The sequence below is a fragment of the Macaca mulatta genome, chromosome 10, assembly GCF_049350105.2.
Source record: "Macaca mulatta isolate MMU2019108-1 chromosome 10, T2T-MMU8v2.0, whole genome shotgun sequence".
Classification (NCBI taxonomy): Eukaryota; Metazoa; Chordata; class Mammalia; order Primates; family Cercopithecidae; genus Macaca; species Macaca mulatta.
In genome coordinates, this window is record NC_133415.1 from 18,684,295 (window position 1) to 18,700,912 (window position 16,618).

Sequence of the window (16,618 nt, forward strand, 5' to 3'; positions counted from 1 at the left end):
CCACTGGCACCACTACAGCCATTTCTGTTTGGCAGCCCTAGAAGAGCAGCTTCCCTGTGTAATGCAGATGATACCTCCTACTTTCTTCTTTCCTACTCAGCAATCACAATGGCAGGCAAGTGGGCAAAGGGGGTTTTCAGAATCCTCATCTGGGCAGTGTCTCACCAACTGCATTTGTAGGTGCTTCTTGGGAAAATTAGTTCCTTGGCTAGATATGTTCAGAGAACACTGTTTTAAACAGCTAAACAGGTCACCATGTAGCAGGACTTCTCAGAGCCTTTACTATGCTACTAGCCACATGTATCTCCAAGAGGGGAATACAATAAACAGCTCTCCCAAATAACTTTTTTTTTTTTTTTTTTTTTGAGATAAGGTCTTGCTCTGTCACCCTGGCTGGAGAGCAGTGGCACAATCATGGCTCATTGCAGCCTCAATCTCCTGGACTCAAGCGATTCTCCCACCTAAGCCTCCAGAGTAACTGGGACTACAGGCCCAACCACCTTTTCTTTTTCTTTTTTTTAAATTGGTAGAGACAGAGAATCTTATTATGTGACCCAGGCTGGTCTTCAATTCCTGGGCTCAAGTGATCCTCCCGCCTCAGCCTCCCAAGGTGGGCTCACATGCGTGAGCCGCTGCACCCGGCTCCAAAGAACATTTCTTAAGATTGGTGGTATGAGGATCACACCTTGAGAAACACTGACTTAGGCCTTCCCACAGTACAAAGAAATGTTGCCTGCCCCGTCCTTACAGCACACCTGATGACTTACAAGAGGTGCTGCTGAATTCCTGCCAGGGAAGCGATCTTAATTCTTCTCAGCAAGACAATGAGGCAGCCTTCACAAAGCACCCGGGAGCTTGGTATTAGAGGATGATCCAAGTCTGATGGCAAATTTACAGTGCTCCAGGGAACACTAAAGTCTTGATGATAGGGCAAAAGGGAGTGATTCCATCTTTCTAACCTAGCAGGTAACAAGACAGAAATAAGGAAAAAGCAAGCTGAACTTGTGTTTCCCTGACATTTGAACTGCCTGCTGTTCTCCTCGCCAAAAATAAAAAAGCTGGTCTCCAGGCAGCAAAAGTAGAGAAGTGAAGGTAACAGAGGTCTCCAGCCTGCAGGAAGACTCATATAACCTCAGTCCAAAGTTCTTTTTTTATATAGAGCGCAGAGTTTTACTGGCTAAGTGCTCACCCAATGACCCATTTTCAGTATTTGTTTATTCCTGTATTTCACCCATGTTTATTGAGCACCTACTGAGTATGATGGCCCGTAGTCAGGAATGCCCATCAATTTCCAGGCAGCAAGGCTATTCTTAGTTTTCTGATGTCTATTTAAAGAGTGTTAATCCTCTGGGCCCCCCCGCCCCTGCAATTAGACACATACCACTTTCCAACCTGGTACACTGACCTCGCCCAACTGGGAAGGCGGAATGGACAAGTGTTCTTCCCACCCTGCTTAACTTGGCCAAGAATCTGGCTTCATGGGTTAGGGCAGCCTGGGAACCAGCCAAGCCAGAGGAGACGAGCCTGCTCTGCCTGGGCCCTTCAATCAGTGCTGGAGTCAAAAGCCTCCCTGTTCTGTTCTTTACCAGCAACACAGTAAGGCAGAAAGTGTTGGGACTCAAGAGCACAAAAATCCAGGCTGTCTAGTGGGGTGGTGAAGACCACAGACCACAGAACAGACACACCTGCTCAAATACTAGCTCTGCCATCATAGAGTAGGGTGACCGTGGGCAGAATTGGTGAGATAGCTTGAACTCTGGAGTCAGGAGGCCTGGCTCAAATCTGGCTTCACTGTGTAGGTACATACTAGGCAAGTTACCTAGTCTCTCTCAGAGCCTCAGTATTTTCATCTGCAAAGTGGAATGAGGAGGACGAGGATGATGACACTAATAATTTCTGATATGTATGTTTATAGTAAAGAATAGAATTTATTATGTGTATATATGTATATAAAGGTCTTTAAATAGCTGTCAGTAAATGGTAGCTGCTTTCATATTTAATTCCTCTTAAGTCTCAATTTTTTTCATCTGCAAAGTATAAATAAAAGCGCCTACCTCAATGAGTGGTTATGAGAGTTGAAAGGAGATAATGCTTGGAAAGGTCTTGGCATATTAAAAACAAATCAATCAATGTTAAACATTATCAAATTGTTATTATTTTTGTTCCAGTTCCATCTCTAGCTCTTAAACCAAGCTGCTATACCTCTTTGGACCTCAGTTTCCCCATCTGTCAAGTGAGAGAACTGGATCAGATGGCTTCTCTAGTGTCATGGCACATGGGTTCCCTGCACTGGGACCCACACGGCCTAGAAGTGACTTGCAGCAAAACTGTCAGTAGCCTCTGAGCCTTGGTCAGCCAAATGTACCTCCAACAGCCCCACATCCCTGTGCACAGTTCATGAAACAAGTAGAAATGGGGAGGGAAAGATGCCTTGCCTTTGCGAACATTATCTTGACCTGTTAGTATTAATGTGGTGGCCACTAACCACAGGTAGCTGAAATGCAACTAGTCCAAACTGAGATATGCTATGAGTGTAAAATACATATTGGATGTCAAAAACTTAATTTTGAAAATGTAAGATCTTATTAGTAAGTGTAAAATTGATTACATATTGAAATGGTCATATTTTATACATATTGGGTTAAGTATAGTATTAAAATTAATTTCACTTTTTCCTCGTTTTGTTAAACGTGACTATGGGAAAATTCAAAATTGCATACATGGCTCACATGTAGCCACAATCCTGTTTCTCCTGGGCAATACCAATCTAGTTTTTTTTTCCCCTTTCTGTCTCCCTGCTTGTGAGCCACCCAGTAAGAAACTCTTCTCAGAGGGATACCAGAAGGAATTCAAACTATTTGGAATTAACTTTTTAAAACAAAATAAAATCCAGATGTTAACTATCCAGGTGGAGCATTCTATTTTAGCAGCCTTCGGAAATCTCCTCTGGCTTAAAGGAGCCCTGAATAAATAAAACCTGTCCAGCTGCCAAAGTACCCCATGATGTTACCATATTTATCAGCACCTGAAGTTCTAAATCTCCACTCTGGTTAAGCCATCTCTTGTCTTTCTCCGTTAGAAAAAGATGGGCAATGGTTTCTGTTTTATTTTCTAAGGTGCTTGCCACTGTTTAATACGGTAGCTTAGCAGTTAGGAATGGCTTTTTCTTATTAAGCTCAGCTCCCAATGTTTCAATCCTGCCTACCTGCCTGCCTTCCTTCCTTCCTTCCTTCCTTCCTTCCTTCCTTCCTCTTTCTTTCCTTCCCTCCCTCCCTCCCTCTCTCTCTCTTTTCTTTCTTTCTTTCTTTCTTTTTCTCTCTTTCTTTCTTTCTTTCTTTCTTTCTTTTTTTTTTTTTTTTTTTTTTTTTTTGAGACGGAGTCTTGCTCTGTCGCCCAGGCTGGAGTGCCGTGGCCGGATCTCGGCTCACTGCAAGCTCCGCCTCCCAGGTTTACGCCATTCTCCCGCCTCAGCCTCCCGAGTAGCTGGGACTACAGGCGCCCGCCACTTCGCCCGGCTAGTTTTTTTGTATTTTTTAGTGGAGACGGGGTTTCACCGTGTTAGCCAGGATGGTCTCGATCTCCTGACCTCGTGATCCACCCGTCTCGGCCTCCCAAAGTGCTGGGATTACAGGCTTGAGCCACCGCGCCCGGCCTCTTTCTTTCTTTCTTTCTTTCTCTCTCCCTTTCTCTCTCTCTCTCTCACACACACACACACACACACACACACACACACACACACACACACGAGTACACTATTGCCTGGAAAGGCTGGAATGCTATCTTTCTCAAATGTTCTCATTAATTCATTGATACTTTCATTGAATGCCTACTAACATCAGGCAATGAGCTGGCAAGCAAGACCTGGCTCCCATCGAAGGGGAGGCAGTTATACCACATAGTAATAATATGGTGGCTGACATTTATCAGGTCCTTACCACATATCAGGCAATAAGCCAGGCCTTTTATTTCCATTATGTCAGTGAATTCTCCCACAACCTATGAGGTTAAAAGCACTATTGCATTCTCCATTTTACAGATAGGAAAAATGAGACCAGAGAGTTAACTTGTCCAGGGATAGGCAGCTAGCCATGAATGAGGCCAAGGTTTGAGCCAAGTGGTCTAACTCCAGAACCTGTGCTCCAGCTCAGAAAGTGTGGGAAGCGTAGGACACATTTTGCCAGAAAAAAAAAAAAAAAAAAAAAACAACATTGGGTATTACTCACTCAGAGATCTGAGAATTGAAAGGCGATTCTAGAGATCAAATGGATTCCAGGTCACAAAACTGGTGACCCATAAGGCTGAATCTGGCCCATGGACATGTTTTGTTTGGTCCGTGTGTGTGTGTGTGTGTGTGTGTGTGTGTCTTTTCAGAAGATGTTACATTAAACATTCGGATTTCTTGCTTATCCTAAGAGACTAGAAATCTGGCATCACTGGACTCACATCCTAATAGGCTGGAGCTGGACAGCAGCTGCCCCTCCAGAAGGGACCTAGACTGTACGGTTCACCACAGTTACTGCCACCCTCTGTTGTCTCCCCACCTCCAAAGCCAAAGCTCAGATGCTGTTTATCATCACACTTGCCTACTGTTTTATTGCTTGTCTTATAACAAAGAAATCATTTTTAGTACTTGTTTAACTCTCCAAAATGGAAACCAAGAGAATGGGGAACCATATACATATTTGGCAGGAGTGAGTAATATTCCAGTACGTCTGATACTCAAATATCCAGCTTCTGTGCCTGGTCCCTGTAGGCACTGGGTTTGTGACAAGGCCTGGATGACAAGTGAGAAAATCCAGGCCAAAAGAGAATCCGCCAAAAAAGGAACTGGAACCCACACCTACCTTCCCACCTCAAATATAAGCTTTTTCCCACTGCACCCATTTGTTCAGAACTGCAGCCTGGAGACCAACCTGGATTCTGAGCTTCTTAGATCTCTCAGTCCTTCCAGTGGTGAAGTTTGACCCTCCAAACTTCCTCAGGATCTTTGGAGCTTTCTGTCCCATCACTGGGGTTTCTCCCTATCAGGGAGCAGATAGTGACTGCCCAGTGGGGCACACATTTGATCTGTGTCTTCCAAACGCCCTCCTCATTCACTTAAACAAAAGTTCCATCGGATCACTCACGTGTTCATCTGAGCCAGTCTTCCACAGAGAAGTCCTCTCAGCTGCAGAAAATGTTTGAGCTGAGCCATGAACCACATTTTCCAGAGTGAGGGACTTCTCAGGTAGACTGTGGATAAGGAAAGCCTTATTTTGATGAGTATTGAGTCTTAATCCCACTTCTTCTCCATCAGCTTCTCTAGTGGTATTAATGAGGTTCAATTTTTATCAAGCCCTCCCGCGATCAATGACAGGCCCTGAAGTGACCTTGAGTCTTAATTCTAACCATCGACTAAAGTCTGCAAGGTTGCTATCTGTTTGGCAAATCAGCCCTGCTCCAACAGGAAGTTTGGTGGTCAAATATGTCATCTGATAAAGTATCTCAGCTCATTAGAGGTTTTGTTCAGAGCCCGCATCCACTTTTGCAACCACAGAAATCCTGGCTCTTATCTTAATAGACCATATTTCTAACAAAGTTACCTACTAAAGGGTGTCGTTGACAGATTTAGGTGCTCAGTTATCAGCTAAAGTAGAGAGCCCTTTCCAAGGGAACTTAGAGCCAGAAAAACTTGACCATAGTAGGCATTCAGTGAAATACACACCACATAGAGCCAATCCTGCTGTTTTACAGATAAGAGACCAAACCCAGGGAGGTCATCATCACCAAGGGGACTCCAGAGTCAGATGATGAACTAGGACTAGACCTCAGGCCTCCTAACTCCAGCCAGTGCTCCTCCTCCATGCCACACTGCAACTCCCAGCCCTGGCAGTGGATAGGGGAGCAGGTGCTGACTCTTCAGCCAAGTTCATTGTCACCAATCCATTTCTAGGGCCCTCTCTTTGGCTACTCCAGTGACTTCTACCTCTGCTTATCAGTGGGAGCTGTCTAAAGAGGGAAGGGCAGCACCAGATCCTTGACAAGTGTTGGGCTTGGCCTCGGAAGACATGGGTTCCAATCCCATTCCACGTATTGGCTATGTGGCTAAGCCACTGAACCCCGCCATTCTCAGTACTGACATCCACTAACTGGGAACTATGACTGACCCCCCAATGCCATCCTGCTTTCCTTGTTGGGAGGTTGTCATCAAATGAGATCAAATGGACTTAAGACTCTCAAATGTGAAGAGTTGTGAAAATAGAGTAGGAACTTTGTTGTTTCTTTCTGTGTCCCGTGGGAAGCACCGTGACAAAATGGAACACATTAGATTTGGAGGTGGGGGGGTCAAACCACGACTCTGAAGCTCAGCTGTCTGTATATGACCCTGGAAAACATCACATCACACCTCAGAGCCCCCTTTTCCTTACCGAAAGTGAAGTGAGAATATCAGCTCTGCTCTGTAACAACACTACTACTAAAAGCTCATGCTTATTCTTATCGAGCTGTTCTGTGCCAGGAATCAGTCTCTTGTATAGACCAAGGGCTACAACTTTTTAGACCTGGGAAGATTCTACCCACTTTGCGACCTCTCCATGTGAGTCTTTGGCTCCCCACTGTTGGGCCTCCCCTCAGTCTGCTTATCTTTGGTTTTCTTCCTCTCCAGACATGCCTTCCCTGCTGCCCCCTAATTTTATTACTGTGTAGTCAGTTCTGGGATCCTAACATAACCAAGCCTCATCTCCTAACCCAGCACCCTTTCAACTGTCTCAGTGGTTCCCAGCCTTTCAACACTAAGGAATATTTAGTGCTAAACATTCCGTGAAGTATTTCACTTAATTGCCAATGAAGTTACCACGTGGTACATAATATATGTCCCCCCATTTTAGAGATGAGGAAACTGAGGCAAAGAACCCGCCCGAGCTTGGGAGTAGCAGAGCTCACGAGAGCTATTATGTTTCCAAATCTAAAAGGCAGGGAGTTTATTCATAATGATAAAGTCTAAGTCAAAAGGGAGCCCTTCCTGATACATGAAATGCAAACACCTTAGTCAAACACCTCAAGTCACGAAAGTAAGTCTTCGTGAAATCTGACCCTGGTTGCGAAACTCACCATCCCCACATCCTAATCCAGGGATTGCAGGAGCCCTGAAGTTTCTGAATGAAACAGCTCTTCTCTGCAGGCGGCCGGGCGGCCCTGTGTCTGGCACCCTCATGGGCAGAGGCAGAGGGGATAATTGCCATGTAATATTTAAGATCTCTGGTTCTGGAATGGCTCTTGGAGGCTTGGTCAGCTCAGGACTTCCCCTCTCCTCTGCTCCTCAACACCCACCCCCTGCCTCGCCCAATCATCTAGGGCTCTGTTTTTCCACTAACTGAACTTTACCTTGGGCTCTCTGAGGCCGGATCCTACAGCTTTCCTTCCCTTCCCCACCCCCACAAAAGGCCAGGTGGCTGCAGGCCTGGAAACACTTAAAGTTTCTTGTCTCCAAGGCGTGGATGCCACCATTAGGTGATCGGATTTACATGAACATAAATCAGACTTGAGTGTTGGGTAGTGTGGACCGTCCCTTCTGTGACAGCAAAGCCATCCTGGCCATATAGGTGGCCTCTAAATGGATCAGGAAAGGTTCTCTGGGGCCCCTCTGCAGCCACAAACACTAATTTTTTAACAACTGAACAAAAAGACCTCTTAGTTCCACTGCAGCCCAGATAGACACCTGTTGACCTCCTGTCAAACAGTATTTAGTAAGTCCTTTAGCTAGAATCAATACTTTGTGTACCCCTGGATGCCAGACATGAACACAGGAAAATACCTGAACTCATATCACCTCCTCTGAAAGGATAGAAACCTCAACCAGGACACATCAGCGACCTGCTGTCTATCCCAGGCATGGTGCCAGCACTGTGGGTAACAGGGAGAAGTGACAATGGCAGTAAGTACATGGGACCTGCCCACGGGGAGAAGAGATGCTAAGTTGGCATGAAACTAAAGCACCATTCTCAGGAGGGGCAAAGGACAGCGATATACCAAAGAAGGCAGGAGCTATTTTTGGCATATCAGTAAGTCAACCCAAATTCGACAACGCAATCACCCAGGAACCCATGAGAAAGCTTCCCAGGCTTACGAAAACACCAACCGGTCCTTGCTTTGGGCTGTAATTAATTAGTATATTAGCTGATTGTGTCAGAGGAATGACTGGCTAGTATCAGCAGTTCTAGTTATATTTTAATTTGTTTTTTAATGGAAAGTTAATCAACACTCAACACATGAAATTGTGATGGATAACTGTTCCAAACACAGAACTCATTGAAGGGAAAAATTAATTTTAAAAAATTCCTTAGTGTTGAAAAGGCTGGGAACCACTGAGACAGTTGAAAGGGTGCTGGGTTAGGAGATGAGGCTTGGTTATGTTAGGATCCCAGAACTGACTATACAGTAATAAAATTTGGGGACAGCAGGGAAGGCATATCTGGAGAGGAAGAAAACCAAAGATAAGCAGACTGACGGGGGCTGCCCAACAGTGGGGAGCCAAAGACTCACGTGGAGAGGTCACAAAACGGGTAGAATCTTCCCAAGTCTAAAAAGTTGTAGCCCTTGGTCTATACAAGAGACTGATTGGAAACACAGGTTTTGGAGATAGGCTAAGCAAGTGTAGGTTGCAAGTGGTGTGAGCTGGGGCAAGCCATTTGGCTTCCCTAGCCTGAGACGGCTCATCAGGCAGCTGGGATGACTGATACGCAAGTAAGGAGCTTGGGACCGTGCCTGGCACATAGTAAGTGCACCACACTTACCGTGAAAAGTCATTACAGTATTATGTTGTGATCTCCTGCAGGCTTGGCATTTAGAAATCTCCACTTGCTTCTCTGGGAGGGTGCTAGGGTATCATGTCCACCAGAAGACAGGACTAGACTTATCAAGTAATGCAGAGAGCGTAGTGGGTGCTTTCCCTCTCAGGTGGGTTAGGTGCATCCCTCTGGGTGGCACACAGCCCTAAGTTCTCTCTCCCAGCACAAGAATGATCCCCTCTGGGAGCTTCCCATGCAGCTTTGGAGAATTTGGCTTTTACTAGAGATGGCATTTTTAAGCATGCTTAAAATGTGGGCACAGTTTATGACTGTTCATCTGCTACCAATGCCAAGGAGTGATCAGGGAAAGGAACCAAAGGAGACCTAGAGAAGGAGAAGTTCATGAGGAGTGTTCAAAACCGAGGGGGTGTCACGGGCCAAGAGCCAGAGAGACAGAGTATGAACAGCTGGAGCAGGACAGACCAGTGGGGAGACTATGAGGATGAGGTGGGCAGGGTCCACACTGGCCCTTGTAAAAGCCATTTGATGATACTTTTTCCTAAGAGTCCACTGAAGAGCTTCCATCAGAACAGGAATTCTTTCCTAAACCAGCCCTTCTAGCTCCCATAATAATGAGACTCCAGTGTCCTTCTTGGCTGGGGTCCACCCAGCCTCCCTCTCAGCAGTCCATCCTCCTCCTTGTGACCATCCCACCGCTGTCACCCAAGCGCCATCCATATGCAACAAGAAGGGAGACAGAGCAGTGAGTGCCCTTGCTGCCACCATGAGCCTCGCCAGTGGACAGCTTTGAGTCAGAAAGCAAAACCCTGTGTATGTGTGTTCAAAACACAGTCACATATACCTTTGAACCTGAGTCCATGTGAGTCCTCAAAGTCAAACAACTTGGTATAATAAATGGTCCATTGCTTATTATGAAAGCAAAATAAATACACAAATAAAACTATCTTCAACCGAATTACTCCAACATGCAACAAGTCAAGGACCACAGCTTTCCTGGCATTGCAGCCTTCCTCGCCCTATGAAAACACTCCCATTAACTTGATCTTCATGGCCCTAATTTTGCTCCCTTTCAAGGAGACAAAAAGAAGGAAAAGAAAAAAAAAACTGAAAAAGTCAATAAAAATTATAAATTGTTTTTCTATTTGAGAGAAGCATGGAAGTCTCTTAAGCACAGGGCTCTAATACTCCTCCATCCCCTCATGTTGCATATATGAAAAGAACTATGTTAACACAGCCACTGTGGAGGCCAAATTGGCAGGAACTATTAAAATGGAAAACGTACATTATATACTTATAAGAGTACGTAGTAACATATATAATATGATATAGTATAATGTGATCTATAGTATAGTTGTTGAATATATTTTAGAGCCAGGGTGAAGGGGCTTAAATACAGGCTCTATTCCTTGCTAGCAGTATAACCTTAAACAAGTTACCTCATTTTTCTAAGCCTCAGTTTCCTCAGCTGTGAAATGGAGATGAAAATAGCACACTTTCCTTTATAAAACTGAGAGCATTAAATGAGTTAATGTAAGTTAATGACTTAGAATAATGCCTGGCACATAGTAATCACTCTATACTTATTAGCTGTTTAAAATTGTAACCTCATGAAATACATAAAAGAAATTTTTTATATATGTATATATCCTCCAAACCATCAATCCACAGTAATAAAAGGACTTTGTTTGTCTCACTGTGGCCCAGGGAGAAGTAAAGTTAATAGAGACAAGACATTTCAGGGCTCCAAGACTCTTCCCTTAAAGGTGGAGATGAGTTGGGAGTCCCCAGGGGGAGCTACCCAGTCTGCCAGTGTGGTGGGAGGAAAGCCAGGGGTCAGTCAGGAGACTGGGTACCATCTGGAGAAGGTGCCCCTCTGACAGTTATAAATATATTAAGTAGAAAGATCTCAAGTACACATTGTTGAATGGGAAACAAGCAGAATACTATATGTGATATTATGTGGTATTCCACTATTTTTAGTGTTCTACTATTCATGTTTCTAAGAGAAAAACTATAGATTTGCTATGGGTGCCTATGTATGTAAATGTATAGGAAGAAAAGGATTTGGAGAAGGAACTAAAGTGTGCAACAAGTAACACACTTTTCTGAAAAAGTAATCAGAAAAGATTTTACTCTTCTCCGATTTTAGATAGATAGATAGATAGATAGATAGATAGATAGATAGATAGATAGATAGATGATAAATAGAAATGGATATATCATAGATCATAAATATATCGTTTAGCAATGTATCATACACAGAGATACATACATGGACATAGAATGCATGCATATACTTGTAGCTCTTAAAATGTAGATAAAACAGGCCAAGATGGTACAAATTGTTATTCCCCTTGTATAAATAAGAAAACTAAAGCTCAAAGATTGCCCATATGTGCCTAGGCACACACAGCCAGCAAGCCCCAGAGGAAGGAGTGGAGCTCGGATCCGCCCTCCCCATTGCCTTTCCACCACCCCACCCTGCCTCTCAAGGCCACCCAGGAGTTGACTACGACAAAAGGTAGAAGAAGCGGCCTCCTTGTCCATACTGGCTGGAATGGTAAAAGCCAAATGCAATGGAGAATTGTGTTTTTGTTTTTGTTTTTAATTAATGAACCTGTTGGAATGTGCCATTCAGCAGTGGAGCTGAATGATTCCTGCTGTTCCTGCAAAACAAACAAAAATCCCTCAACCCAAGCTACTTCTGTGGCCACTTTTCTAGCCTTATCTATCCAGGGATTGTGAAAGGGACACAGAACTGTCCGAGGGGCACCTTCTCCAGCTGAGACCCAGTCTCCTGACTACCCCCCTGGCTTTCCTCCCACCACACTGGCAGACTGGGTACCTTCCCCTGGGGACCCCTAACTCGTCCCCACCTGTAAGTGAAAAGTCTTGAAGCCCTGAAATGGCTTGTCTCTATTAACTTTACTTCTCCCTGGGCCACCGTGAGACAAACCAGGTCCTTTTATTACTGAGACTTGATGGCTTCAAGGGTCTTTTCCAGTTCTAATATCCAAAGAACATTAGAGTTTTCCTCTATGATGCCCTAGAATAACAATAAGCTCTCCCTCCCTGAAGATGATGTTTAACTAAAACCTCTGGCCATTTTGGCTGTCTTCATATTTTTAAAGAAAACCCAAATGTAGAAGAAAGGCATTCTTCAAATGTTAACCATCCATTCCATCTCCTGGTCACCTTAGAATATCATGTGTCAATGAAAGTTGACACATTTTTGAAGCATGGTATAACTGATAATATGTTTTAGCTGTATCATTTAGCAACTAGGTGGCCGTAGGCAAGCACAGTCTCTTCAGCCTCAGTGTTTTCCTTCTGAAAAATGGGTGCAATGCCTACTCTTAAGGTTGCTGGGCGGGGGAGGGGGTGAAAGAGATGGCATTTGGGAAGTGCTTGCAACCAGGAGGGGCCTGAGAGATACCTCTTCCTTCCTCCAGCCGGATAACAGCTCTCCTCTTTCCATGGTTCCCAAGATATCCACAGCCTGGGTCCCCCAGACTTGCCCTACCAAGTGCTGGCACCTCTCCAAAGTCTGACTCTTTCTATTTTCCTTAAGTTGCAAAGCCCAGTGTTGAGGTGTCATTGTGTGTGAGAGGGAGAGGGAATGGATCTGGTTTCTTTGAAAATGGCTTCTTTGCTAAAACGACAACTTCAGATCTGATCCTAAAAAAAATCTGCTGGCACTGGCCCCTGTCAAAACAATTTGGAGATATCCAGGGGCCATCCTCTGGGGCTGGCAGCCGGCCCCCCAGCTGAGCCTCATGCTCAAATTCCCAACAGGCTCAGAGGCAGGCCCCAAACATGCTCTATCCTACAGCCCCATTCCTCCCATGCAAAGGTGGCCGGAGAGGAGGAGAGAAGGGCTTGGCATTCTGAAGCAAAATTCTCTCTCTCTGCTGCACCCCCCTCAGGCCTGCCCGCCACCTTTGCAGAAGCCACACACACACTCACGCACGAACATTTTCAGAAAGCCCTTGGCACAGCCCAGCCCTTCCTAAGCTGGACAGAGCTGCCAGAGTGGATCTGCCCTGGCTGAGGCTGCCTCCTTCATCCCCAGCCCCCTCCCATTCCTCTTCTAGAGTTAAGGTTTTGTCAGGAGTTTCAGGGGCAATGACTGGCCAGGGAGGGGGGGCCACAGACATCCTGCCTGCTTCCAAGTCCCTTTCTTTCCCCAACAGTGTGTCTTATAAGTTGTCATGTAGTTTATTATTCTCCTAAACACTTCCATAGGGTACAGGGCCTGGAGTTGCCATAGAAACACCTTTTAACTCCTCCTCCCCCAGAACGCCGTGCCAGGCCCTAGGACTTTGGGGAAAAAAAGACAGAAAGAGACACCTGTGGATGAGCAGAGAGAGAGGGAAAGGCCATCAGGCAGCCCCCCGGGAGAGGGCCGGGCCAGGCCTCCTGTGCCTTTTGCTAGGCCAACATGGCACCAAGCCATAAAGAGAAAACCACCATGATGGTTTTAAAAGAGGAAGTTGACAGGCTTGCATGAACACCTTTAGGGGGCTACAAAGTTGACTGGTGGGGTTGTGCAGGTCCCAAGGAATGGGGAGCTCCTTCATATTTTTTTGAGGGAGAGAATGGACAGAGTTTCAACCCAGACTGGAAACCAGAAAGGCTCTGAGCAAGGAAACTTGGGAGCCAAGTGCTGGATGCCAGCAGGTTGCTGTGCAAGGCGAGGGAGGTCGGCAGGCAAGCAGCTCACACCCACACCTCCCATTTTAAAAGCATTAGCTCATCCCTGCCACTAGTGCAGTGCACCAAAGCCAGGCAGAACAATTTGGGATCTGTGCCAGAGCATCGAAGATTTTTTGTTTCTTTTTTTTCTTTTAGATTCCATAATCTCCTGGTCTTTGGGTACTTCCTGGTAACTTAGCTTTTCTCTGGGAAATTTATGAAGAGGAGCAAGGGAGCTATTTCTTGAATCAATCCAGAGAAATTGTAAGAAACTTTCTGCATTGCTCAGACCCACCGCAGGAAACCTAAGCAGTAAACAGACGGGAAGGCCCCCATTGGAAGCAGGATCTACTCACGCTGTTTGCACTTTTCCGTCATCAATTTCTAGGGTAGAAACCCCAAAGCAAAGGGCAAGGGGGAAGAATGGGGACCCACTCCCACTACATACCAAAAAAACATAGATGAACCCACCCAGCTCATTTTCCAGCAGAAAAAGACTTGGGCTGCACCCCTGCACACCCTGATTCCACCTGCCAGCCTCCTGGCCACATGTGTGCGCTCCCCCTGGGCAAAACTGGAACTCAGCCGTAGCAGCAACTCCCCACACTAATCAGGTGGGAATGTCACCAACTGGGATGAGGAGGGAAAGGAGAAGTGGAATGTGGGTGAAGGTGGTCACGGGAAGAGGGAGGAAAACCCTCCCCAGGCTTCAGGCTGCCCAAAAGGATCTTTCTAAGCAATCCACAAACCCAGGACCAGCTGGGTTCCCCCGGAGGGGGAGGGGAGGATGTACCCTGCAGGCCCCAGGGAGCCTCTTACAAGGGTGACCTCAGGTCACACAAACACCCTCAGCTGCCAACTGCACTGACATTCTGGTCACCACACCCCCACTCTGACCTCTAGGCTCAGCCCAGCCCACCAGCAGTGCCCCTCCTGGCCTCCACTGTCTCCCCTGCCAAGCTCCTGCCTCCTCCCCCTCCTCACCACAACACACTGGTAGAGTCCCTCACCCAAGACTCAGTGGAAAATTTCCTTCTCCTTTATGACTGTACTTAAAACACACACGCTCCATTCTTCACCTCTGAATCGACACAGGCAGAGGGCGGCAAGGCTGTCCCACCCCACCGCCCAGCCCAGCGCGTAAACACACACACTCTCCCAGGAGGGCCACTGGACTTGCACACTTTATGGGCTGGAAAGGAGGAGAGAAATGTTTCCCAGATGCCACTCCGCCTTTGGCCATCCAAACACGACTGTCCCAAACACTCCCAGACAAGCCTCCCAGGATGCTCTCGGGGCCCTCCATACACGCTAAGGAGTAGGAGGTCTACTCTTTACAGGGTCTCTCTACTCAAGACACTAAGTCCAGTCTGGAACTGTCACCGTGATGTGACCCCTTGGCAGCTTTGTTCTTTTGGTGACAAATCTGTTTTCCACTGCCCATTCTCCCCCTCCCCACAAGCATTCAAGGAAAAAAAAAATAGCCTTCCTGTGAATTTTCACAGCTATGTGGTAAGTGACCCCTCTCACACGCCACCTTCTGCTGGCTATCAGCACTCTCAAACACAGTGCCTCCAGGGGGTGGGTCAACGCCACAGCTTTCTCCTCATTTTCCCCCTTAAATCCACCCAAACTTGGCAGTCCCAGAAGCTCAGTTAGCGCTTGCTTGGGAAGCCTGCAGCTGGGTTGGGTCTCAGTGAAAAGAATGAATTTCATGGGCGCAGGCGATGATGCAGACTCAGAGTACTCCGAGTTTCTCCTGCAACTTTCCGTGCACATGGCTGGCAACTTTTTTTTTTTTTTTAAACTATTCAATTTCCCAGCACTTTAGTTAGTATTCCAAGTTTGGGGAACCCACCCTTTCCTCACCCTTCTCTTCTAGCCCTTCCTCGTTAGTAGTGAATGGGGACATTTTCCAGATGTCAAAAGGACCAGTAGGAACCCCACGCCCTAAGTTAGGAAAGCAAAGGCGGCCAGGGGCTCACTCAGCCACTGTGAGCCTCCTCCGCAGGGCATCTTCCCCTCTCAGTTATGCCAGCGCCCCCGCCCAAGGACATCGAGTTTCTCCACTCCGTCCCAACCCCATTTGCCCCTCTCCTGGGGCAGAGGAAAGGAGTGGGGCTCGCCCTGCCTCCCTAAGCAGCGCTGCAGTCCCGGCTGCAGCTTGGAGCTCGGGCGGGGCACCAGGAGCGCTTACCGATGTCGGAGTTGCAGAAGGCGTCCTGGGGGTGGCTGGGCGAGCATGTGCACGCCTCGGCGCCCCAGTCCCCCAGGCTCCAGCTGCCCAGGAGCACGATGAGCCCGAGCCAAGGAGTCATTGCCGCTGCTGCCGCCGCTGCCGGGGCTGCTGCTCGCCTCTCCAAAGTTGCCGTGCGCGCCGCCGGCGGGGCTGCTGCAGCCCGAGCTCGCTCGCCCGCCGGGCCGTGCGGGGCAACTTTGGCCTCCGGCGCGCTGCCCTCCGAGTGCCCGGCGGGACGGGATGGGGTGCGGCGAGGCTGCCTCGGCGCTGGCGCAGGACTCCGCGGGCGGCCTCCCTGCGAAGGAGCAGGAGCTGGAGGAGCAAGAGGAGGAGGAGAAGCCGTCTGAGCGCCCGCCGCCTTCCTGCTGCCCGCTCTGCGCCGCTGCCTGGGCGGCCGAGTGATATAGCGCTGGGCCCCCGGGGACCCCGCCTCGGGCTGTTGGGGCCCGCCCCCTCAGACCAATGGCAGAGCCGCATTACCTCATCGGCCCTCCAAAAAGGGGGCGGGGCCGGGGGCACGGGGCAACGGGGCGGGGCCGCCCCCGGACCGTTCAGATCCTTATAGGGAATAATACCGACGTGGGCACGCGAGTGGGTGGGCTGGGGCGCGCCCGGGACCGGTGCTTGCAGCTGGGTCCTCCGAGCGGCGCCCTCGTGCCCCTTCTCGTCTGTGCCCTCTCCCCACGCTCACCTGGGCCACTGGGTGCTTCTGACCCAAACCAGAACGAACTACCACCCACCCACCCCAGCAGGACCGTTTACACAGGTCAGGGGTGGCCATGTCCTAGAGACCTTGACTGAGCCTGGTGGAACCAGTGGGGGAATGCTGACTGCTACCCCGAGCAGGGACAGAGGAGGAAGACCCAAACACTCTCTCTCTCTCTGTCTCTGTCTCTCT

The 16,618-nt window shown here is 47.8% G+C and overlaps 3 protein-coding genes across 6 annotated transcripts in view; 2 read left to right on the forward strand and 1 right to left on the reverse strand.

Annotated features, from left to right (window-relative positions):
• The window catches only part of TIMP3 (TIMP metallopeptidase inhibitor 3), a 58,067-nt gene extending 42,226 nt beyond the window's left edge, over positions 1 to 15,841 (reverse strand). Inside the window, 1 exon segment of the mRNA NM_001032956.1 lies at positions 15,679 to 15,841. Coding sequence (NP_001028128.1) covers positions 15,679 to 15,799 — 121 coding nt within the window. The 5' untranslated portion in view covers positions 15,800 to 15,841.
• Positions 1 to 16,618, forward strand: part of SYN3 (synapsin III) — a 553,834-nt gene that overhangs the window by 236,062 nt on the left and 301,154 nt on the right.
• Positions 351 to 3,833, forward strand: LOC144331564 (uncharacterized). Its single transcript, XM_077949124.1, has 2 exons — positions 351 to 3,336; positions 3,660 to 3,833. The coding sequence occupies exons 1-2, from the start codon at positions 3,187 to 3,189 to the stop codon at positions 3,831 to 3,833; spliced, it is 324 nt and encodes a 107-aa protein (XP_077805250.1). The 5' UTR covers positions 351 to 3,186.

Bases quoted from the DNA above. Each gene is read 5' to 3' on its own strand.
- LOC144331564 (XM_077949124.1), top strand. From the start codon at position 3,187: ATGTTTCAATCCTGCCTACCTGCCTGCCTTCCTTCCTTCCTTCCTTCC. The intron at 3,337-3,659 runs TTCTTTCTTTTT...CCGGCCTCTTTC, and splicing joins CTCTTTCTTTCTTTCTTTCT to TTTCTTTCTTTCTTTCTCTC.